The sequence below is a fragment of the Musa acuminata genome, chromosome BXJ3-6, assembly GCF_036884655.1.
Source record: "Musa acuminata AAA Group cultivar baxijiao chromosome BXJ3-6, Cavendish_Baxijiao_AAA, whole genome shotgun sequence".
NCBI classification, from domain to species: domain Eukaryota; kingdom Viridiplantae; phylum Streptophyta; class Magnoliopsida; order Zingiberales; family Musaceae; genus Musa; species Musa acuminata.
The window spans coordinates 14,623,238-14,646,677 of NC_088354.1; the positions used below are offsets into that span (position 1 = coordinate 14,623,238).

The 23,440-nt window shown below is 42.8% G+C and overlaps 2 protein-coding genes and 1 non-coding gene across 6 annotated transcripts; all 3 read left to right on the plus strand.

Annotated features, from left to right (window-relative positions):
• The first annotated feature begins 776 nt into the window (after positions 1-776).
• On the plus strand, positions 777-5,355 carry LOC103988490 (protein TIC 20-I, chloroplastic-like). Of its 4 annotated transcripts, none has more exons than XM_065155457.1 (4): positions 779-911; positions 1,098-1,219; positions 3,543-3,822; positions 4,432-5,355. In XM_065155457.1, the coding sequence occupies exon 4, from the start codon at positions 4,443-4,445 to the stop codon at positions 5,073-5,075; it is 633 nt and encodes a 210-aa protein (XP_065011529.1). In that variant the 5' UTR covers positions 779-911; positions 1,098-1,219; positions 3,543-3,822; positions 4,432-4,442; the 3' UTR covers positions 5,076-5,355. The 4 variants fall into 4 exon arrangements, with proteins under 4 accessions (XP_065011530.1, XP_065011529.1, XP_018682763.2 ...); XM_018827218.2 differs by having other exon boundaries at positions 850-994; XM_065155458.1 differs by lacking the exon at positions 1,098-1,219 and having other exon boundaries at positions 777-911.
• A 1,111-nt stretch (positions 5,356-6,466) lies between these two features.
• LOC103988491 (uncharacterized) lies at positions 6,467-11,274 on the plus strand. The gene is made up of 4 exons (XM_009407015.3): positions 6,467-6,652; positions 7,722-7,792; positions 9,960-10,043; positions 10,952-11,274. The coding sequence occupies exons 1-4, from the start codon at positions 6,538-6,540 to the stop codon at positions 10,973-10,975; spliced, it is 294 nt and encodes a 97-aa protein (XP_009405290.1). The 5' UTR covers positions 6,467-6,537; the 3' UTR covers positions 10,976-11,274.
• Positions 11,275-12,079: 805 nt separating this feature from the next.
• Positions 12,080-12,153, plus strand: TRNAV-CAC (transfer RNA valine (anticodon CAC)). The gene has a single exon. It is a non-coding gene; the product is annotated as a tRNA-Val (tRNA).
• Positions 12,154-23,440: the final 11,287 nt, after the last annotated feature.

The following is a 23,440-nucleotide window of genomic DNA, read 5'->3' on the forward strand; positions in this document are numbered from 1 at the left end:
GTAAACATAAATTTGCTCAAAAGTAATAGAAAAGGGAGAGATTCACTGAGACATACTACTCTCTACTTTTTTCTTGAAGTGTCTAGTAAATTAGTATTCTATAGTAGGAATAATAGTTCCTTAACAATATGCCGAAACAAGGAATAAACATCAAAAGAGTTATATTCTAAATCAAATGATTGGTGATGTTTGCTGAAATATTGAAAATGAATTACGCACAAAAAAGGAATATGATCATTGTAGCAATAATACTAGGAAATCCTCGGTCATTTAAGTTTTGCTGCATGGATTATTATTATTATTATTATGGAATAAGTTACTATTACTGATTAAACAATCTAAAATCTTCAATTTTGATGTTGTCAAGGAACAATCCTATGTACAACCAAGTAAATGATGCAGGTGAGTATTAAGTACCCAGAATTGCTTATATGGGTCAACCACATTATTTTCCACTTATATCCCTCCAAAACTAAGAAAATTATGGATTAAACCGTTATGACTAATATTCACTATTTGATTATTAGCATATTAATATTAGTTTCTAAATTAATATTAATATTCATTCAAAGATATTTGAAAGTTTGAGAGGTCATTGGTAATAATAATAAAATATATTTTAGATATTAAAATTTATGTTTTTTAGATTCATTGATAACTATATATATATAATCAAAATCTATTTTTTAAGCGATATATATGCAGTAATAAAATTTGGAGGATTCGATATGGTATTTATATACTGCGGAAGGATAGATATGTAAATATCGTCCGTACCAAATAAAACCCAATGCCCTCAGCGCCTCCCTCGATCCACTCGTTCCCACCTCTTTCGAGGGCCTCCGCCCTCTAGAAATCCGCTGCCGCCGCCTGCGGCGACCAACATTAGCCACAAAATCCTTGTCGCTGAGGTAACCGTTTCGCCTCCTCCTCTACATTTTGTCTCCCTCTGGTGCTTTTGTCCTCATCGTGGCGATTGGCCCTATTGGTTTCTGTAGGTTGCAAGTTGGGTTCTTTTCGTTACCTGCTTACTTAAAGAACCCATGCTTCAGATAGTTCCTAATGATGTCTGTATTCACATTATTCCTATGATACAGGAAATTGTTATAAGCTAGGCCTTTGTCAAGCTTGGCTTGTCAAGAGTTGAGTGAGCTCCAGGTGGTTCAGCTAAATTTTCTGCTCAACCACTAGCTAGTTGAATGGTCATTAACAACACAAGGTAAACATATTCAAGTACACTGGTGGAGAAAATCGTACACTTTGTGGTCCAAATCTAATAGTCTGTCTAAAAGTGGTGCCTGTATAATTGTCACACTTTCTTGACAACATTTCTCAGAGCTCTTATTATGTTGTTTTCAGCCTTTTGGCTGTGAGAATGATAAATGAACATTTTCTTTTTTGTTCTACATAGTTTTTTTTAAATCATTTATTACTATATTTTAAAAAGTAAAGTATTGACATCCTATTCAGTTCAAGGAAAATAATGTTGTTTAATTTTTGGAGTAGTTGTGGTTAAAAGAATGTCAGGTTGGGGGATAAATGGCTAAACATGACTTGCTATGCCTTACTCCCATCTTGTCTGTCAGTTGTTATTGAAATGGTTGTGGTTAAAAGAAGATCTGGTCTAGGGATGGATAGTCTAGCATCACCTGCTCACTGTACTGCACTTAGTCTTATGAGGCAAGTTGTTTAGCTTGAGAACTTTAAAGCAAAATGGCAATGCACTTGTAGATGGTAATGATACAAGGTATATTTTATTTTCTCATTGCTCTTAATCATTGTCTTTAGTGCTGATCAAACTGCTTCACCAAGAACCAAGGAAAACATGTCCACATATTTCCTCTCATTTAAAAACCTCGTGATTAAAAGTTTACCATCTTTTCAGTTTGCAGTATTTTGATTTAAACATGATGACTATTAGCATACATGGCCTAGCCAAACACAATAGGAATTTTATATTGAGTTTTGATGATTATGTTGGAAAACTTAAGAATGATCTTGGAATTTCTACATATCATCTATGACATCAGCAATCTGGAACTTGCTCCTATTTTGTTAGCCTTTGTTAATGATTTGAGAACCTCTTAAAACAGATCTATTTCTTGGTCCTCTTAAATTCTTAATAATGATTTCTAACCTCCTATTAATTGGATAGGAAATGGTGTTCACAATATATTATGCATATCTTTTCACTTTTTTTTTCTAAAATCATGGACACATTAATCACGTTAGATTTTTAGAGATTGGAAAATGGTTAAAGAACCAAATCTCAGTCTTAGTTGGAGGAAGTTTTCATTATCTTCTCTAGCTTGCTATGGAAGGCTGATGATGATGCTATGCTAATTTTCCCATATGGAACACAAGTAAAGCTTCCCTATAGCCTTTATTTTGCAGAAATTAGGAGCTTAAATTATGGTGTTATGTGTGTGCATTGTCAACACATTCTACTTTTGGCTGATTTGTTTTATTGATTTATTCAGAAAAAAGAACATGAATAAGCTTGTGCTTTATTTTCTCAAAGGAAAAGGAATTATGGAATTGTGACAACCTAATATATCACAACTATCTAAAACTGCTTTATAAAAACCATGCTGAGAAAAGACTAGGGAAGTTTGTAAAAATCTATGAGGGAAAATTGGATAATCTGTTATGGAAAATCTAATTGCAATGGTCTGAACTAATATACTTGCTTCATGGAAAACATTCAACCAAATTACTGCACTAGAGCATTTAATATGTATTTCTGAATAAATGGGGAATATTGTGCACCAGCATGCGATGCAACTTATGACGTAGGCAATGCAAAAGTGAGTTCTGTGCAATGGGACCTTGAAATGAACTTTGATCCATCACCCAATTAATACCCTTCAATAAGGCAAATATCATGAATCCAATTAATGTGTGGAAGTTTGCGTCTGTTAGTAATATCTGACAGTAATTGCTACTCGTGTAGTAATTGGCTGTTGTTCTCTTTGTAGGTTAAACCAAATGGGCGAACGTGGGTGATTATTAAGAACTAAGCTTTAAAAGAAAATCTAAACCTCATGTCATTTGGGGAAAAATGGTATTCGCATTTGTTCTATCTCTATTCTGCAATTTGTCTTGATCTTAGAGTCATTCTGGTAAATGTTGTTGACAGAGACCTTAAAATGCATTAAGTTTGCCTTACCAGCATATTAACTAAATGCTTTTAGCATTGCTAGTATGATATGTCTACCCAGCATTCACCTCAAATCATTGACTAGATTCAAAGAATGTAAATAATCATGTGTACTTTAAGTTATTATGTTAAATGAAAAACTCTAATGCACCTTATTTTGAAAGAAGCAAGCTTTTAAAAGATTGATGGTGTGAGATTATCCATTTATGGTTATGAATGTAGTGGCCCCCACTATAGTACACAAATAAATTTATGCAACTATAATAGCTTAATTAGAAAACAGGGACACATCATTTTTCCTATCATCTGGTGGAATCTGTTCAACCTGTCTTTGCTTGTCATTCTCTGATTTTGATGTGTGATACTGTTTGTTCTTATGCAGTGGTTACCATATAATGATGCCTGGTTAATCAGCTCCTAATTCAAATCTGTGTATTCTTAATACCGAGTATAGAGCTATGGTGTTGGTTCAGCTGATTAGGCCATGATTCTGAATGGAGGCATGGTGACATTAGGCACCATGGCGATGAAACTTGGGCCTTGCAGGACAACAAATAATTCCAATATATCTTACTTTTCCCATCATTGGACGATTTCTGCATCTCCAAAAATAAAGATGTTGCATGGTGGTTCCCAAGATTTTGATCAATTGCACTGAAGAGGTATGTGCATATGCCTGGTGGTTCTGTTTTAACCGATTTAGGAATTAGATATTCAGAGACATTCCAATACTCGGTGCAGAAACATGACCACTGATATGGGGTTGACATTTTGTGCAGTCTGCAGCTTAATGTACAACATTGAAGTTAATTAATTTGTGAATTTTATGTTTTTGTGGACTATAAGCATATTTTCATGTTTACTTGATGTTTCTCACTTGTAAATTAAATGAGTAGGGTCATCTTGAACATCAAGTTGTATGAAAATTATCAAGAAAGTACTGCTTTCCGAGAGAGATTATTGAGAGAAAAGTATGAGTTTGTAATGCATCCTAATTTCAGTGCAAAATTTCTTGGTCTAGTAATTGCATTTTCAAAACCATGCAAGTCTATGCTACTCTTAATGGTTTCTCACTCAAATGTTCGTTAAAGCACAGTGATTGAGATAACAATATTCTAATTGTCAGCCCAAAAGGACACATATTGGTACATCGGCCTTAACATTTCTTCAAACTAGTTAGTGATTGACATTTTCTGTCTTATTTAGTATTCGAACTGGAATATTGCAGTGTATGTTGTTTTCTCAATTCTATAATGTTTACATATTTCCAGATCGGGCCATCATGCATCTATCAAATGTGTTGCCCTCCCTCCAAAGTGATCATGGCAGCCTTTCACATATGATGCCAATTTTCCCTAAGCTCTGTACTGCAAGGCCCAGAAACCACATCGTTCTTAGAGCTTCGAACGATGTCCCTTTGAGCTATCGTTATCCTCCAATGACCAAGAAGCCCAAGTGGTGGTGGAGAACTTTAGCCTGCATACCTTACCTTATGCCCCTCCATGAGACATGGATGTATGCTGGGACAGCATACCATCTCCATTCTTGGAGGACTTTTAAGTTCCTTACTTACCCCTTCCTTGGATTCATTGGGCGCTTCCCGAGCTGGTTCCTTATGGCCTACTTCTTTGCTGCTTACCTAAGGGTTGTGAGGAGGAAAGAATGGCCACACTTTTTCCGTTTTCATGTTGTAATGGGGATGCTGCTTGAGATAGTCCTCCAGGTCATAGGGACCGTGAGCCGTTGGATGCCGCTTGCTGTATACTGGGGCAAGATTGGGATGCATTTCTGTACTGCAGTTGCATTTGGCTACTTGTTCACAGTGCTGGAGAGCATGAGGTGTGCAGTAGAAGTCATGTATGCTGACATTCCTTTTGTCTGTGATGCTGCATACATTCAGATTCCGTATGACTAAGAATGGTAGTGCTTCAGATCTTGGTTTGTCATTTGAGGTACAACTTCTTTGAGAAAGTTTCTCCTTGGTGGGAACTGGAACTTCTTTACTTTATGTACTCAGAACATAAAGGTTGTAGGATACCTGGTGAATTTTATTGGCCAATGTCCATGTTTTGATAGATTGGGATATGGATTGATTGGTAATGTTATAACCCATGTTGTATTAGTTACAGATTTCTGCTTGTATCTTTCTAGATGTTTAATTTCTACAACATCATCATCAACAAAGTTGTGTCTCAGCTTGTTTGGGGTCGGCTAGATGTTTAATTTCTGATTATGGTTATGTTGCCATAACTAGACTGTTATTTACATGGAAAAGCTTGGTGTTAAGTAAATTATACAAGTCTGTAAGCACTTGTGTTTAGGTTATGATGCATGTAATGAGTGCATTTATTAACTTGTGTTTAGGTTCACAAGAGATGTTGGTAACTTTGGCCTGGCGTTCCTATATATACATCATCATTTGATTTATTTTTATGCTTATGGAAGTCTCCTTAATCAAAACTTTAATTAATGCTATATTTTTACTCCTACATTATAAATTTCATCTGTCTATATCAAGATTATCATTCTTATTGATTCACTTGGTGGCTGAGCATTCAACCATTCTAGTTTTAATCTGTGATTACCCTGTAGGTCTCTAAATGCCACAATGGACTCACTTGCATAAATCTGTAGAAGGTAAATGCAAACTTTACTGCTACTATATTGACCTATATTATTCACATACTTGCTGTGATTTCAAGCTAATCACAAGGTATCTTTACTGATAATATTCATATATATATAGATGTATATATATACACATATCTCTGGTTCATTGTCCAGATATGTATCCAATTCTGTCCATAGATACTTATCATGTTTAATATTAAGTATATGAAATACTTGATTTATTGATTTAATATAATTACACTACCAATCTAAGTTAATTAGTGCCAACTCAAAACATCTCCTATTAAGTAATAGTGGCACATCAAGCTATCGACTTTGAGATTAACGTAATCTCCAATAGATTACTAATATTAACCTATTAATACGTTAAGCGAAACATACATAAATCTTCCATTAGACTTGGATGCCTCTAATGTAAATGAGGAGAATTGGAGAACTTACACAGAGAATAAATAACTTTATGGACTATGATATAAATATCTAAAATGGGTAAATAATTGCATATCGCTTTCATCTTAACACGGAGGGATCAAATTTGGAGGCCTTTAATATAAATAGCAATAAGTTAAGGAGTTATCTGAAAATAAATGTTTCTATGGATTATTATATTTAAGGTCAAAAGAGATGAGTAATTGCTCATCAGTCCTCTCCAATTATATATATACCGCGTTGAACCCTGATTCGGGAGGCTTAATTTGTCACCGCTGCTTCGACAGCAGAAGAGAAAAGAGATCTCATATACACCTATGGCGGCGCGGGCGGCACTCGCGGCGGCGGCGGCGTCCTCGTTCTTCTCCCGCTCATCGTCCGTCGCTCCGGCGGCGAGGCTCGTCCCCCGCCGGGGCCTAGCCGGCGGCGGAGGTCCGGACCTTTCTCCCTTCTTGTTCTCCGTCTTGATCGCTAGGGTTTTTAGATCCGAACCCTATTCAGGTGCTCCGATTCTTAGATTCGATCGTTCTTTTGGGCTCCCTTACCAAGAAATCTTACTTATTAATTTCTCGATTAGTCCATTTTGATATAGGCGAATTCGTGGTTCTTATGCGTTACTTCCTTGTTTTCATGTGAGCCATTAAGAATTTCGTGGTGGAACGAGTTGGATCCACCGTGCTCTGGGATTTGATGGGTTTGGTTGATGTCTCCGTGAACAATGCATACTTTTGTTCGTAGGGACCTTTCTGGTTGACCCATGACTGTGAATGATCGTTTGGGGCACGGTTTGGAGATTGGCCTATTTTAAAAGGCCAATCTCCAAACCGTTGTTTAATTGGATGAAACATTTGTGTTTCTGTATAGGTCCTATTTTAAAAGCAAGAATGTATAAGGACGACCGACATCTAACTTTAGGAAGAGGGAAATTGAAATGTTATATTAAAGAAATCAGGTAATAGGAGAATATGCAGTGAAATAGGTGAAAAGAAAGAGCAAGGGAGTCAATGGGATTATCACTTCTGATTTCCCAAACCCTGCAGCACGAACACAATATTCAAATTTCAAATAGTATCTGTTTAAAATTTGAGTTCAGGAGTCTAATACCCAGTACTTACAGATAATTGCTCCTACTAATGTCTCAAGGAAAGTACTCTCTCCTTTTTCTTTTCGTTTTTCAGTTTTTGACAAACTTATACGATAATCCATGATCCACAAGACTGTAAGCTAAAATTCTTCTTTCTTTACTCGTACTACAATTTTGAAATGGCGGTGAGCTTGATTTTGGTCTCAGTTGGGTGTAACTTAAATGTTCTTGATCATTTACCAACTTTCATTGGTAAGCTTTTCTGTTTGTTAAGATAATCTTCACTTGATTTACTGATAATTTATCATGAAATTGGATTTCATATTTTAACTTCTTATATGTTATATATAGCCATATTCTGAACTAATCTGGTCACATGGTTCTTATCATATTATTTATTACCTACCATTTCTGCAGATCATCATGGACCCCCAAAGGTCAACTTCTGGGAAGATCCACTCAGTCCATCTAAATGGAAGGAAGAACATGTAAGTTTCAAATTGAATATAATACCTACTTTATAAATCAAAAGCTAAACGATTTTAGGCATTTGACTTGTCAAGAGGAGAGATAAAGATTTAGTGCTGGATATTAAGTATTTTATTGGTGATAAGACACCTTCTAACTTTTAACTATGCTGTACATCTATGTTAAACCATATATTAAATGGTTTTGATTTGTGTTTACAACTCTATCATCCAAAAATCCCAATTGTTCCTTTTTGTAGAAATATTTCTTACTCTCCTATAACCATTAATGAAGGTTTGAAAGGCCTTGTTTAAGAATACTAGTATATTTTGGGACAAATATTAGATCAGCCAAATTAATTTCTGAACAATGTTTGCCCGGGTTTGAAGCTGGAACCGTTTGGAGTGACATAATTAATCAAGAGGAATGACATAATTAATTGAGATCGACTTGGAACTCCTGGAACTGTTTGAAGCTGTTTGAATCTGTTGATTGCCTTTGGTGATTTGGAGCCAGAATAGTTTAGCCTTTAGAAATTCAGGTATTTGGGATCACCTGCAGCTAATTAAAATTTTGGAATAATCTGATTAGGAGCTGAAAACAGTAGAATTTCAAACCATGATATAAATGCTAACTATAATGTGAAAAACTTTATAATGCTAAATTCTAACTACTGTATAGATCTTGAAGATGTTTTGATCTTTTTAGTTTTTGCAAACTTAAGACACTGTGATATGAGGCTATTCTGATGCGGTATAGCAAACAAGTTAATTATGTCCCTCCAAGAGTTATTATTTTGCGGCTTCATGATGCACATTAAGCCTATTTCAGTGGCACAATGGAATTTGTGAAATTGCTATAATCTTTTGATACATTCGTAATATCTAATTTCTTCTGAAAAAAATGAAATAAGTGATCTTAGAGTTTTAGATTTTCTGAAATAGGATATTGAGAGGAGTTAATATGTTTATTACCTATGCAGAGCTTTACACTTTTGCTCTTAGTGTGGAACAATCAGAGCTGTTAGTTCATAAGTAATTGGCTTCATGAGTTCAGGTTAAACTTTGCAACCAAGCTAGTAATTTACTGTTTGTTTCTCTGAAGAGCTTGAAAAGTGAGCTCTTTTGCTGATTTTAGTTCAATAAATATGTGTACCGAAACACATCCTATATCAGTATTCCTTTTGGTTTATTTTCATCATCTATGATTTGCTTTCATTAGCATTTCTCAAAATAAATGAAGAAAGTTCACTCGCAAGTTAGGAAAAGATCCTCGAAGTGTATCATTTTTCAACTTCAGTTATACCAGGTGAAAATTGTTTTCTCATGAGTTTCTCTATAACTTAAGTTTGATGGAGTTGTATGTGCTAAAGTTAGATTATTAATGCATGTGAAATCCAAGTTCGAACTGTTTTTTATGGTTATTGGAGGAGAGACATTAATTCATTTGATTATGCATAAAAGTTACAGAGCACCTTTTGTCTATCCTCTGAAGTATGGTTGATACAACAAAAACTCAGAAAATGTGTTATCAGAAGCAAGGTTTAGTTCAATGGCCAATAAACTGGATGACCAGTAAACTTTTACTGATGGTGTTGAAGTGATGTAAATGCAAGAGCTCAGTCTCGATTCCTTTTTTCTTACAATAGTGATTTGTTTAAACAATTTATTTGAAGTAATTTGTTTACTATTTTTCTCTTCCCTCCATCCTTACTGGATATTTATCCATGATTTGTGGAACAACATACTTTTTCTTTTTTCTTTATGCTTGATGATCTGCTCCTTGTTTTGAAGTGCAATATTCTTACTTATTGACTGGGTCAGATTCACTTCTCTTCACCTTTTCTGAAAAAACCAAGTTTCAGATTTTGAAAGGCATTGATGCTTTTTTTTTTGTTTTGCGAATCAAAGTGAGTAATGGAATCAAATCAGGAAATGGGTGAAATTGTTTGGGACTTCATCATTCTTAGGGGTTATGATCTCATGAAAATAATTTATTTAAGTTGGTTTTCTCAACTCTATCTAGCTTTCAGAAGCTAGTGCTAATACATTTATCTTAAGAACTTTGTGAAGGCAGTACTTTGCCTTTTTGTTTTTGCTTCTGTCTCAAATTTTAAAAAACCTTGTGATTTACAATGTACTTTTTTATGTAGAAGTTTGTGTGCAAATTATGTATATTCTCTTGTAGTTTGTACTTGTCAGCCTTGCCAGTTGGGGTTTGATCTTTTATGGGGCATACAAGACTTTTGGTGGAAAGAAGAACAAGGAAGAGGTACTGAATACTCATTTTTTTAGCAAAATTTTCATCATCTAAGAATCTGCTAATAGCATGTCTGGTCATTAAAATATTTAACACAAACTTCATTAAGTTGCAATAATTCTATTAGACATAGGCCCATTGAAAAAAAAAGAAAAGAAAAAGCTAATTGGTGCCTCACATTCATTTGAATATCTTGATAATAGTATACATGAAAAATTGCTAATTTAGTCCCACATCAGATGTGATTGGAGATTTGAATTGGTTTGTAAGAGTTAGACAACTTGTGCTTAAGCATTTTAGGTCTTATGGTTTTAGGGTGATAACAAATGATATCAAAATCGATTTAGTAGTAAACATGGTGGGAGACTCAAGTAGAAAGAGAATATTGGTGGATGAGATTAGAGGCACATTATGAGTGGAGCCACCACTATGGACTATGCCTCTTGGGTCTCATGTGAGGGTTTGATTTTGGATTATGTTTGACCTTGATGAGGATGCCAAACTCCTAAATGAAAGAATTATAATGCCCTTATTTATGTCCCATATCGGAAGTGGGAGGAGATTTGAGTTGGTTCATAGGGGTCAGATTGACGAAATACTATTAACTGAGTTTAAAAATTCTAAAAAATTTTGATCACATGGTTCTAGGACCATAAGCCAATGAGTCATCAGGCCGGATTGTGACAATCCACTTATGAATATTTGTCATGCATGCATGAGTTTTACCTATATACTTTTTTCTGTACCTTGTTGATTTAACATAGGTTCTGCTCATCATGCATAACAGACTTGTTTGTTTTTCTTTACTTATGGTATATACTCATTTCTACAACAATATGTTCAGCTTAATTTTGAACAATTTTGGTATGGTATAAAGTTAAACCTATCTCATATCAAATTAACTCCTTTTCCCTTTCCAGGTTGGAGAAAAATCAGGGCACTAGATGACATCACGAGTCCTATGTTTTCTTTTAATGAGCATGTTAATAAAGCATTCAAAGGACATTGTTCCTTGAAAAGGTCCCTATGATCTCTCTGTTTGTACTGGTTCGTCAGGGTTTTGGATTTCTAGACTCACTTTGTGGGAACTTTTGGAACAGAGATGCGATGATTGGTGAGACCTCCTGTTTTCTCAAGTTAAATTGTTAATTCAGTTGTTATTTATGATGGAGGTCTCTGTAGTGATGACAACTATCTTTGTTCTCAAATTGTTATTCAAGTTTTCTTTTCATTGTGCTATCAATTCTCTTAAAATATCTCTTCAATTGATGAACAATCGTAATGTTCTTTTTTTTTTCATTTTGGTTTTAGTGTTTAAGCCATTTTGGCACATTTGAGTGATTCTTTATAAAGTTTGCCTGGAAAGAGAGAGAGAGAGAGAGAGAGAGAGAGAGAGAGAGAGAGGCAACATGCGCAACAGCAACACAGCTTTACGTGTTCTAATTAGACTTTTTTATGAGTTATAATTTTTTGGTGAGAATATTAATCTGGCAATATGATTTGATTAGACTCCTTTTGGTATTTTTTCCTTGTAGTAGACGTAGGCTGGCTCTCTTCGACCCACTCAGAAATTTCTAACCATGGGGATAAAAGTACTACTACACATTTCGTACTCAGACAAAATCATGGAATTTTAGTGAGGAAAAAAATTCCATGCTTGCAGATCATTCTAGCGATCTTCGATGAGTACATCATTATGAAATAAGAAAAAGTGAACCTAATCGCATCCATGGCAAAGGACTTACGATCACAGTGGTTGCCACAACTATATCCAAGATATATTGTCGTCCACTGAAGTCCAAGGCTTGTCTCTTGGATCATCAATAGCTTTAGTTGAGAATTGTCGATACCGTACGTCGTACCTCTTAGTAGCAGTGAGCCTTGAACACTCATGTCCTCAACCCAGTGTACGTACCAGTAGTAGTAGAATGGGGCCGTACCTCCGCCATGCCATACGATACCCCCAGCCAGCTGCTCTCCTTGTCCTTGTCGCGAAATGCCGTAGTTTTCAACTAAAATTATATGTTAGGTCGCCCAGTTTCAACGTCGTCTGGGTGGTGTAGTTGGTTATCACGCTAGTCTCACACACTAGAGGTCCCCGGTTCGAACCCGGGCTCAGACAATTTCTTTTTTATCTATAGTTCGTAATTAAGTTACACAAATCAAGAAAAATGAATTAGTCCTATTTAGGCAAAACCCTTAATATAGAATTCTTTTTATTTCTGGATTAATTAATTTATTACTTAATCACATGCCTATCTTGTAGGCCAAATTGAGGAAATTTGTTAATTATTTTTCCTTGATCATAAACGAATCAGTCCAAATAAGGCAAAGGTTTTATTTTAAGAAAATATCAGAATCAATCCAAATGTAGATTTTTGGCTGAATTGATTACTCAGTGTATTGACACCCTTAAAACAAGATTAACATAAGAAAAATGTTGAACCTCATGTTTCATACGAATTTACAGTCAATTAAAAAAGAAGCCATCCATAGCAACTCTAATATTATCTAATGTATTACAGCAGAAAAGTAGGCTCAACAAATCGTCTATGTAAGCATTCAAGTGGACACTTTTTTACCTGTTTGAATCAATGTTACACTACGAAGAGCATAAAAAGTCTGGAGCTGGAATCAACTTGTTAACTCACTTCACAGCAGTACCCATCATCCATCACCTCTGCTTTTATTTCTCTTTTAAGGTCTTCCTTGTAGTCCTCGAAAGAACCAGGGAATTTTCTCAGTGTGTTAGGAACATTCATTTACGCAAGGTTTCAGCACGGCTCATTGTAGTTCCGAATACATAAGGTTGTCCACGTGGATGCTCGAGTCACATCGACATCGGATCGAGTTAGATCCAAACGTCGCCTCCCGAGAATGGTTCTCCCTCGACAGGTTGTTGTTACTTCGTTGTCAGTTTCTATACAAAGGTCGAGGTCAGGAGGGGGATTTCCCAACTCGACCCCTCTAAAGTTCAAGTCAGTGTTATGGAGTTAAGGAGAGTTGAGTGTCCTCTCCTGATCAAGGAGGGTTAGCTTTTATACATACAAGGATGAGTTGGCCGTATAGGGTCAATTAACTGCGCGCGGCTTCTCGGGCAGCCGAGTTAAGCTTTTGTGCGAGCGCCGACCGACCTGCACGGATCGGCGTCGCGCGGCGCTGCCCCAAGCTTTCCGAGATGACTATACCATGATGATATCGTTCGTACAGAGGGGGTGACAAGCGGCTACCCGCCACGTGTGTGCTACGTGCCACATCAGATTTGAAGTTTCACATTTACATCGTCGTGTCTGCTTGCCTGCGTCTATGTGAGCGATACCAAAATGTGCCCTGTCATTCTCTCCCCCTCCAAAGAGGCATACCCCGAGTTCCTCGTGGAGGGGCTCGGGGCATGGCTTCGTGCCTTTCGTTGGCTGGGTTGGTTGTCGTGCTGGGATTGTTGGTTCAGTCGTTTGATTGATCAAGAGCTTCTATTTGGGAGCTGGACTAGTCGAGATGTGACTCGGACATTGGATTGGCCACAAGGTGTGGCTCAGGCATCAGAATGGCTGAGATGCGACTCATACGTTGGATTGGCCACGAGGCATGGCTCGGGCATTGGACTGGCCGAGAATCAACTCAGACATTAGACTGGCCGTGAGGCATGGCTCGGGCATTGGACTGGCCGAGATGAGACTCGGACATTGGACTGGCCGCGAGGCATGGCTCGGGTATTGGATTGGCCGAGATGTGACTCGGACATTGGACTCACCGAGATGCGACTTGGACATAAAACTGGCCACGAGGCATGGCTCGGGTATTGGATTGGCCGAGATGTGACTCGGACATTGGACTCGCCGAGATGCGACTTGGACATAAAACTGGCCGCGAGGCATGGCTCAAGCATTGGACTGACTGAGATGTGACTCGAACATTGGACTGACCGCGAGGCATGGCTCGGGCATTGGACTGGCCGAGATGTGACTTGGATATTGGACTGGCCGCGAGGCGTGGCTCGGGCATTAGACTTGGCGAGATGTGACTTGGACATTGGACTAGCCGTGAGGCATAGCTCGGGCATTGGATTGGCCGAGATGCGACTCAAACATTAGACTGGCTGCGAGGCATGGCTCGAGCATTGGACTAGCCGAGATGCGACTCGGACATTGGACTGGCTGCGAGACGTGGCTCGGGCATCGGATTGGCCGAGATGCGACTCAAACATTGGACTGGCTGCGAGGCGTGGCTCGGGCATTGGACTGGCCGAGATGTGACTCAGACTTTGGACTGGCCAAGATGCAACTCGGACATTGGAATAGCTCCGAGGCATGGCTCGGGCATTGGACTAGCCGTGAGGCATGGTTTAGGCATTGGACTAGCCGCGAGGTGTGGCTCAGGCATTAGACAAGCCGCGAAGCGTGGCTTGGGCATTGGACTGACCAAGATGTGATTCGGACATTGGACTGGCAACGAGACATGGCTCGGGCATTGGACTAACTGAGATATGACTTCGACATTTGATTAGCCACGAGGCATGGCTCGGGCATTGGACTGGCCAAGATGTGACTCGAACATTGGATCGGACGCGAGGCGTGGCTTGGACATTGGACTTGTCGAGATTTGACTCAAACATTGGACCGGACGCGAGGCGTGGCTTGGACATTGGACTTGCCGAGATTTGACTCGAACATTGGACTGGCCGCGATGTTACTCGGACATTGGACTGGCCGAGATGTGACTCGGACATGGACTAGCCGCGAGGCATGGCTCGGGCATTGGATTGGCCAAGATTTTACTCTCACATTGGACTGGCCGAGATGCGACTCAGACATTGGCTGGTCGTGAGGCGTGGCTCGAATGTTGGATTGGCCGATATACGACTCGGACATTGGACTGACCGAGATATGACTAGGACATTGGACTGGCCGAGATACGACTTAGATATTTGGCTGGCCGCGAGGCGTGGCTCGGGCATTAGACTAGCTGAGATGTGACTTGGACATTGTACTAGCTGCGAGGCGTGGCTTGGGCATTGGACTGGCCAAGATGTGACTCAGACATTGCTAGTCATAGGTGCCCGGCAAGCCAATCACGTGAGTGATGACACGTGTGACTTGATACAAAATCTTTTTGCTTATTATATTTTGGCATATATCACTTTATAACTATTGCATAAATGCATACATATATTGTGATGTCCTTGGATTTGTGCAATGGGAATCGGATCGTGATGAGATCACGATAATGAGATCGATTCACCTTTAAACACATATCTTAAATAATCCCGGTCATAGGTTACTCAAGAGGGACATCGTGATAACCGGATAGACTGGTGTGCTGTATACCCATCCATATGATGGATGCAGCTGGTCTCATAGCTGCTCGTGTAGGGACACTAGGGATATAGTACAAGTGCTCATTGGAGAATGAGTTCACTGATTGATCCGCTTACGGAATGCTAGATGGTTGATGATGCCTTATTGTCAGACAGCGATTCTGTGGTCCTAGTGGTGTATCTGGTCCTTAGACTTGAGACACCAAGGATGTCCTGTATGAGTGCTCCACTCTTTGATACCAGACTTATAGATTTGGTTGTCCCAGATCTAGTACAGCTGGTCATTAGGAGTGGTAGTCGACCTTACGAGGGCTATTGAGTGTCGATAGAGGATCATCCACTCTCGGCATCATGAGAGGAATATCCTATGTGTTCTTGCTCAGACAAATCCCTGGCCAGGGTCATTCGGGTTGAGAGAGAAAGAGTTCTCCGGGAGAATCCGATTAGAGCGAGACTCGAGTCGAAACCGTATGAGTCTGACAATACCATGCTCGATATACGGTCTCTGGGATATTAGATGGATGAGGGATTATAGGTACACGGTAACTGACGACAGACAGGTCCAATGGATTGGATTCCCCTGTATCGTCTGGGGACTACGGCGTAGTGGCCTAGTACTTCCGTAGTCAATGAGTCAAGTGAATTATTACAGAGATAATAATTCACTGATTTAGAAGGAGTTCTGACAGGTATGACTCACGGCCAGCTCGATATTGGGCCTAGAGGGTCACACACATATGGTAGGCATTGCGATGAGTAGAAGTTCAGATATGAGATATCCGACGGAGCCCTTGTCTTATTGGATGCAGATCCAATACCCACTAGGGGAGGACCCATTAGGGTTTGACAGGGGACCTCTATAAATAGGAGGGATTCAGAGCCTCATAGGCTAGAGCCTTTGCTTGTCTTTCCTATTCTCCTCTTCCTCTCCACCTCAGATCAGGCTTGGAGTTTTGAGGAGCATCGTCGCAACCCTGCTGTGGATCACCGCTAGAGAGGAGGACGCTTGACCTCCTTTACCCTCTCCTAAGGATCTGCAAGGAAACAGGGATATACGATCTCCCTAGGTAACACAATCTACTCTATACGCAGTTTCATGTTTCGCAGATTTTTGCGCACCAATCTTCGCACGACGACGAACATCTTTTTGGGAATCGGGGATTTTGTTTTCTTGTTCTTCCGCTGCGCATGTGATGTCGCCCCCCATGATTTCCCAACAGACATTGTACAGGCCATGAGGCATGGCCACGAGGCGTGGCTCGGGCATTAGACTGGCCGAGATGTGATTCGTGGCTCAAGACAAAAACGCAAACCAAATTTTTATAGTGGTTCGGTCATCGTGACCCACATCCACTCCATCGATTCCTCTTCCGTCGAGGCCACCAGCATCCACTATTTAAATGAAGAAGATTAACCTCCTTCTTACACCCCTCTTCTCCTTTTCATAGGTTTAGGAGTCAACCTTTATAAGTGCACACACTCCTCTCTAAACAAAATTCTAAAGTTAGATCTAGAGAAGGGATTTCTCAAGTGATTTCTACAGCGTTTTCTCACTTTAAAACTCTCAGTGCTTGTGTCACTTAACTAGGGATGAGAGGAGTATTTATATGCTTCAAGTTGATTTAAACTTGGAGCCTAAAAATATCTTATCTTGAGTTTCCTGGGTCCGAGCAGTACCACTGCCAATGTCAGTCTGACACTAGGCGGTACCACCGCCCAGACTAGGCGGTACCACCGCTTGGGAGGCTGTGTCTGGGTGGTACCACCACCCAGACTGGCGATACCACCGCCTGTAGCCTCTCGAAGACTGTGTCACGATGGTGCCACCTCTTGGGTCACTATTTGAGCCTTCCATTGGGCCCAACACAGTCCTTACATAGGCCCACCTGACCCATAATTAGGTTGACCCAAATCCAATCCCAATTACATGCTAACTACGAACTCTAAGGCATACTTAAGCTAAACAAGTCCCTAGGTCTTGGTTTCTTCCGGTGAACTTCCGACGATCTCCCAACAATGTTTCAACGGACTTCCGGCAAGCTCCTGGACTTCACGACGATCTTCTTGGTGAGTTCCGATGAGCTTCTCTGGCAAGCTCCGAGACTTCTCGGTTGGTTCCTGCAGAACTTCCGATGAATGTCCAGACTTCTGATAAACTCTCGAACTCCCAACGAAATCGTATCCTTGACTCCAGGACTTAACTTTGCTTCATGTCTTGCTATCATAGCTAATTCTGCACATGTAAAACACACTTCAATCTAAACAATTATTACTAAGCTTTAATCATGTTGTCCGGCATGTCATTGGTCTATCAACGCTTCGTCCGATTCTTCGACACATTGTTCTCTCTTGTAGCCTATTGCCCAATCGACTAGTTGACTCTGCAACCCCAATATCCTTGGTGCAATATCCACTCTTCTTGGTCCGATGCCCGAATCCATGGCCTGAAGCCTTCTGTCGATACATCAACCGATCCTCCGGCCCGATGTCCAATATTCTGACATGTTTACCTCCGACCCAACATGATTGTTCCTACTTTAATTGTCTCATCCTGATCGAAACATCCTGCGTCACTCAAAATGCAGATCAAATCATAAATACTTATCAATTGGTTTTATCATCAAAATACGAGATTCAACAGCTATGAGGCGTGGCTTGGGCACTGGACTGGCCAAGTTATGACTTGGACATTGGACTGACCGAGATGTGACTTGGACAATGGAATAGCTGCGAGGCATGGCTTGGGCATTGGACTAGCCGTGAGATGTGGTTCGGGCATTGGATTGGCTGCGAGGCGTGACTCGGGCATTGGACTGGTCGAGATGTGACTCGGACATTTGATTGGCCAAGATGCGACTCGGATATTGGATTGGCCACGAGGCGTGGCTCGGGCAGTGGACTGGCTGAGATGTGACTCAGACATTGGACTAGCCGTGAGGCATAGCTCGGCCATTAGACTGGCCGAGATGTGACTCGGACATTGGACTGGCCGCGAGGCATCGCTTGGGCATTAGACAGGTCGAGATGTGACTCAGACATTAGACTGGCCACGAGGCATGGCTCGGGCATTGGACTGACCGAGATGTGACTCGATATTGGACTGGACAAGATGCGACTCAGACATTGGACTGGCTGCGAGGCGTAGCTCGGGCATTGGACTGGCCGAGATGCGACTCAAACATTAGAATGGTTGTGAGGCATTGCTCGGGCATTGGACTGGCCGAGATGCGACTCAGATATTGGACTAGCTGAGATGCGACTCGTACATTGGGCCGTCACGATGCGACTCGGACATTAGGCTGGCCTCGAGGCGTGGCTCAGGTATTGGATTGGCTGAGATGTGACTCGGACATTGGACTGGCCGCGAGGCATGGCTCGGGCATTGGACTAGCCTAGATGTGACTCGGACATCGGACTGGCCGAGATGCGACTCAGACATTGCACTAGCCGCAAGGCATGGCCGCGAGGCATGGCTCGGGCATTGGACTGGTCGAGATGTGACTCGTATATTGGGCTGGCTGAGATGGGACTCAGATATTGGACTTGCCGCGAGGCATGGCTAAGGCATTGGACTAGTCGAGATGCGACTCGGTCATTGGACTGGTCGAGAGGCAACTCAGACATTGGACTGGCCTCGAGGCCTGCCTCGGGCATTGGACTGGTCGTGAGGCGTGGCTCGGGCATTGGACTAGTCGCGAGGCGTGGCTCAGGAATTGGACTAGCCGAGATGTGACTCGCATTTTAGACTGGCTTAGATGCGACTTAGATATTGGAATAGCCGCGAGGCGTTGCTCGGGCATTGGACTAGCTGCGAGGTATGGCTCGGGCATTAGACTAGCCGCGAGGTGTGGCTCGGGCATTAGACTAGCCGCGAAACATGGCTCGAGCATTGGATTGGCCGAGATACGACTCGGACATTGGACTGGCCGCTAGGCATGGCTCGGGCATTGGACTAGCCAAGATACGACTCGGACATTGGATTGGCTGAGATGCGACTGGGACATTGGATTGGCCGTGAGGCGTGGCTCGAGCATTGGACAGGCCAAGATGTGACTCAAACATTGGGTTGGCCGAGATGCGACTCGGACATTGGATTGGCTACGAAGCATGGCTCAGGCATTGGACTGACCAAGATGTGACTCGAACATTGGACTGGCCGCGAGGCGTGGCTCGGACATTGGATTGGCCACGAGGCGTGGCTCGGGAATTGGACTGGCCAAGATTTGACTCTCACATTGGACTGGATGAGATGTGACTTGGATATTAGATTGGCCGCAAGGCATGGCTCGGGCGTTGTGCTAGTCGAGATGTGACTCGGACATTAGACCGGCCGAGATGCGACTCGGACATTGGATTGGTCGAGACGCGACTCAGAAATTGGGCTGGCTGCGAGGTGTGGCTCGGGCATTGGAGTAGTCGAGATGTGACTAGTACATTGGACTGGCTGTGAGGAGTGGCTCGCACATTGGACTAGCCGAGATGTGACTCGAACATTGCACTGGCCGAGATATGACTCAAACATTGCACTGGCCGCGAGGTATGGCTCGAGCATTGTACTGGCCGCGAGGCGTGGCTTGGGCTTTGGACAGTCCGAGATGTGACTCAGACATTGGACTAGCCTAGATGCTACTCAGATATTGGAATAGCCATGAGGCGTGGCTCGGGCATTAGACTGGCTGCGAGGCGTGGCTTGGGCATTGGACTGGCCGCGAGGCATGGCTCGGGCATTGCATTGGCTGAGATGTGACTTGGACATTGGACTGGCCGAGATGCGACTCGAACATTGGAATAGCCGCAAGGGGTGGCTCATGCAGTTAACTAGCCATGAGACATGGTTTGAGCATTGGGCTGGCTACGAGGTGTGGCTCGGGCATTGGACTGGCCAAGATATGACTCGAACATTGGACTGGTCGAGATGTGACTCGGACATTGGACTGGCTACGAGGCATGACTCAAGCATTGGACTGGCCGAGATGTGACTTGGACATTGGATTAGCCACGAGGCATAGCTATGACATTGGACTGGCCTAGATGTGACTTAGACATTGGACTGGCTGCGAGGCATGGCTCGGGCATTGGACAGGCTAAGATGTGACTCGGACATTGGACTGGCTGCAGGGCATGAATTGGGCATTGGACTGACTGAGATATGACTTGGACATTGGACTAGCTACGAGATGTGACTCAGACATTGGAATGGCCAAGATGTGACTTGGACATTGGACTGGCCGAGACGCGACTCGAAAATTTGGTTGGCTGCGAGGTGTGGCTCGAGCATTGGATTGGCCAAGATATGACTCGGACATTGGATCGGCCAAGATATGACTTGGTCATTGGACTGGCTGAGATGCAACTCGAACATTGGAAAGGCCGCGAGATGTGGCTCGGGCATTGGACTAGCTGAGATGTGACTCGGACATTGGACCGGCCGAGATGTTACTTGGTCATTGGACTTGCTGAGATGCAACTCGGACATTGGACTGGCCGTGAGACATGACTCGAGCATTGGACTGGCCACGAGACGTGGCTCAGGCATTAGACTGGCCGAGATGTGACTCGGACATTGGACTGGCCGCGAGGCATGGCTTGGGCATTGGACTAGTCAAGATGCGATTCGGTCATTGGACTGGCTGAGATGCAACTTGAAAATTGGACTGGCTGAGATGTGACTCGGACATTTGACCGGTCTCGAGGCATGGCTCGGGCATGGACTAGTCGAGATGTGACTCGGACATTGGACTATCCAAGATGCGACTCAGACATTGGACTGGCCGCGAGGCATGGCTCGGGCATTGGACTAGCCGAGATTTGACTCTCACATTGGACTAACCGAGATGCGACTCGGACATTGGACTGGTTGCAAGACGTGGCTCGGGCATTGGACTGGCCGAGATGCGACTCAGACATTGGACTAGTTTAGATGTGACTCAGACATTGGATTGGCCGAGATGCGAGACGGAAATTGGGTTGGCCGCGAGGCGTGGCTCGAGCATTGGACTAGCCGAGATGTGACTCGTACATTGGATTGGCTGCGAGGAGTGTCTTGGGTATTAGACTGACCGAGATGTGACTCGGACATTGGACTGACCGAGATTCAACTCAAACATTGCACTGGCGGCGAGGCATGGCCGCAAGGCGTAGCTCGAGCATTGGATTGGCCAAGATGTGACTCGGACATTGGACTGGCCGAGATGAGACTCGGACAATGGACTAGCCATAAGGCATGGCTTGGGCATTGGACTGGTCGAGATGCGACTCGGTAATTGGACTGGCCGAGAGGTGACTCAAACATTGGACTGGCCACGAGGTGTGGCTCGGGCATTGGACTGGCCGAGATGTAACTCGAACATTGGACTGGCTGAGAGGTGACTCGGACATTGGAATAGCCACGAGGCGTGGCTCGGGCATTGGACTGGCCGCGAGGCATGGTTCAGGCATTAGACTGGCCGAGATGTAACTTGGACATTGGATTGACCGAGATGCGACTCGAACTTTGGAATAGCCATAAGGCATGGCTCGGGCATTTGACTGGCCGCGAGATGTGGTTCAAGCATTGGATTGGCCGCGAGGCGTGGCTCGGGCATTAGACTGGCCGAGATGTGACTCGGACATTGGAATGGCCGAGATGCCACTCGGACATTGGACTGGCCGCGAGGCCTGGCTCGGGCATTGGACTGCCCGAGATATTACTCGAATATTGGATTGGCCATAAAGCATAGCTCGGGCATTGGACTGGCCGAGATGTAACTCGGACATTGGATTGGCCGCGAGGCATGGGGCTCGGGCATTGGACATGTAGTGATGTGACTCGGTCATTGGACTAGCCACGAGGCATAGCTTGGGCATTGGACTGACCGAGATGTGACTCGGACATTAGATTGGCTACGAGATGTGACTCGAACATTGGACTAGCTGAGATGTGACTTGAACATTGGACTGGCCGAGATGCGACTAGGAAATTTGACTAGCCGCGAGGCGTGGCTCGGGCATTGGACTGATCGAGATGTGACTCGGACATTGGACCGACCGAGATGTGACTTGGTCATTGGACTAGTCGAGATGCAACTCGAACATTGGATTGGCCGCGAGACATGGCTTGGGCATTAGACTGGCCGAGATATGACTCAAACACTAGACCAGCCAAGATGTGACTTGGTCATTGGACTGGCCGAGATGTAACTCGGACATTGGACTAGCCGCGAGGCATGGCTCGGGCATTGGACTGGCCACGAGACGTGGCTCGAGCATTGGACTGGTCGATATATGACTTGAACATTGGACTGGCCGTGATGTCACGGACAAACTTCGAAACAGGATGTTTGATGTAATGCTTATGTATGTCCGTGTCTTTTGGTATGTTCATGCTTTGCATAGCATGTAAAGGGACGGTCGAAGGCTTAATAGTCCCATTTTAGTTGGGTTTGGTGGCCACTTTAGGCTTGTAAATAAAGGTTATATCATGTGGACACTTGTGAGAGATTTTCGGTCTATAATGGACCATTTTGACCCTTTGTTGTGCAACTGTTCAAAGCTTGTAAAGTCTGTTTGTAATTTGCATTATCTATGAAGTGTTTCCTAGAATGTTTGCTTGTGGATCTCGAGTGAGGCATTCTCTCTAACCCGTTTTCTCTTTCGTAGGTCCTAAGGGACCATGGGAGGCTTCGGGGAGGCTGACCTTTGCGGATGGACATGCAAGGGTGCCGCACGACTTAGGCAAAACCAGCTAAGTCCGTGACAAATGGTATCATAGTGAGACAAGCACTCATAGAAACACTTAGCATGCAAACGTGGGGGACCTAGCGGGGCTGCGTTGAGGGCAGTCAGCACATGCACGATCGTTTGGGGGAAAACAGGCATGGAGATATAGGGAAAAAGGAGTCGCTCGGAGGAGCGGGCATCTGAGATTGGCATTCAAAGGAATGGCCAACCCTTCGCGCAAGAGGCACCATGAGAATAGGCAAGCTTGAAAGAATGCGGAGCGCACAAAGGTTGGGATGGCTGAGTTTGAGCTACGGCTCAACGTTGACAACTATACTTGATGGTGCTCAAGGCAAGCGAGACACTTGGTAAAGGATGAGACTATGTAAGGTGAAAT

What these genes read in the sequence shown, in the direction of transcription:
- LOC103988490 (XM_065155458.1), top strand. Translation starts at nt 4,443, where the DNA reads ATGCATCTATCAAATGTGTTGCCCTCCCTCCAAAGTGATCATGGCAGC.
- LOC103988491 (XM_009407015.3), top strand. Translation starts at nt 6,538, where the DNA reads ATGGCGGCGCGGGCGGCACTCGCGGCGGCGGCGGCGTCCTCGTTCTTC. An exon ending in GGGCCTAGCCGGCGGCGGAG is followed by an intron (nt 6,653 to 7,721) that starts GTCCGGACCTTT and finishes CCATTTCTGCAG; the next exon opens with ATCATCATGGACCCCCAAAG. An exon ending in CTAAATGGAAGGAAGAACAT is followed by an intron (nt 7,793 to 9,959) that starts GTAAGTTTCAAA and finishes ATTCTCTTGTAG; the next exon opens with TTTGTACTTGTCAGCCTTGC.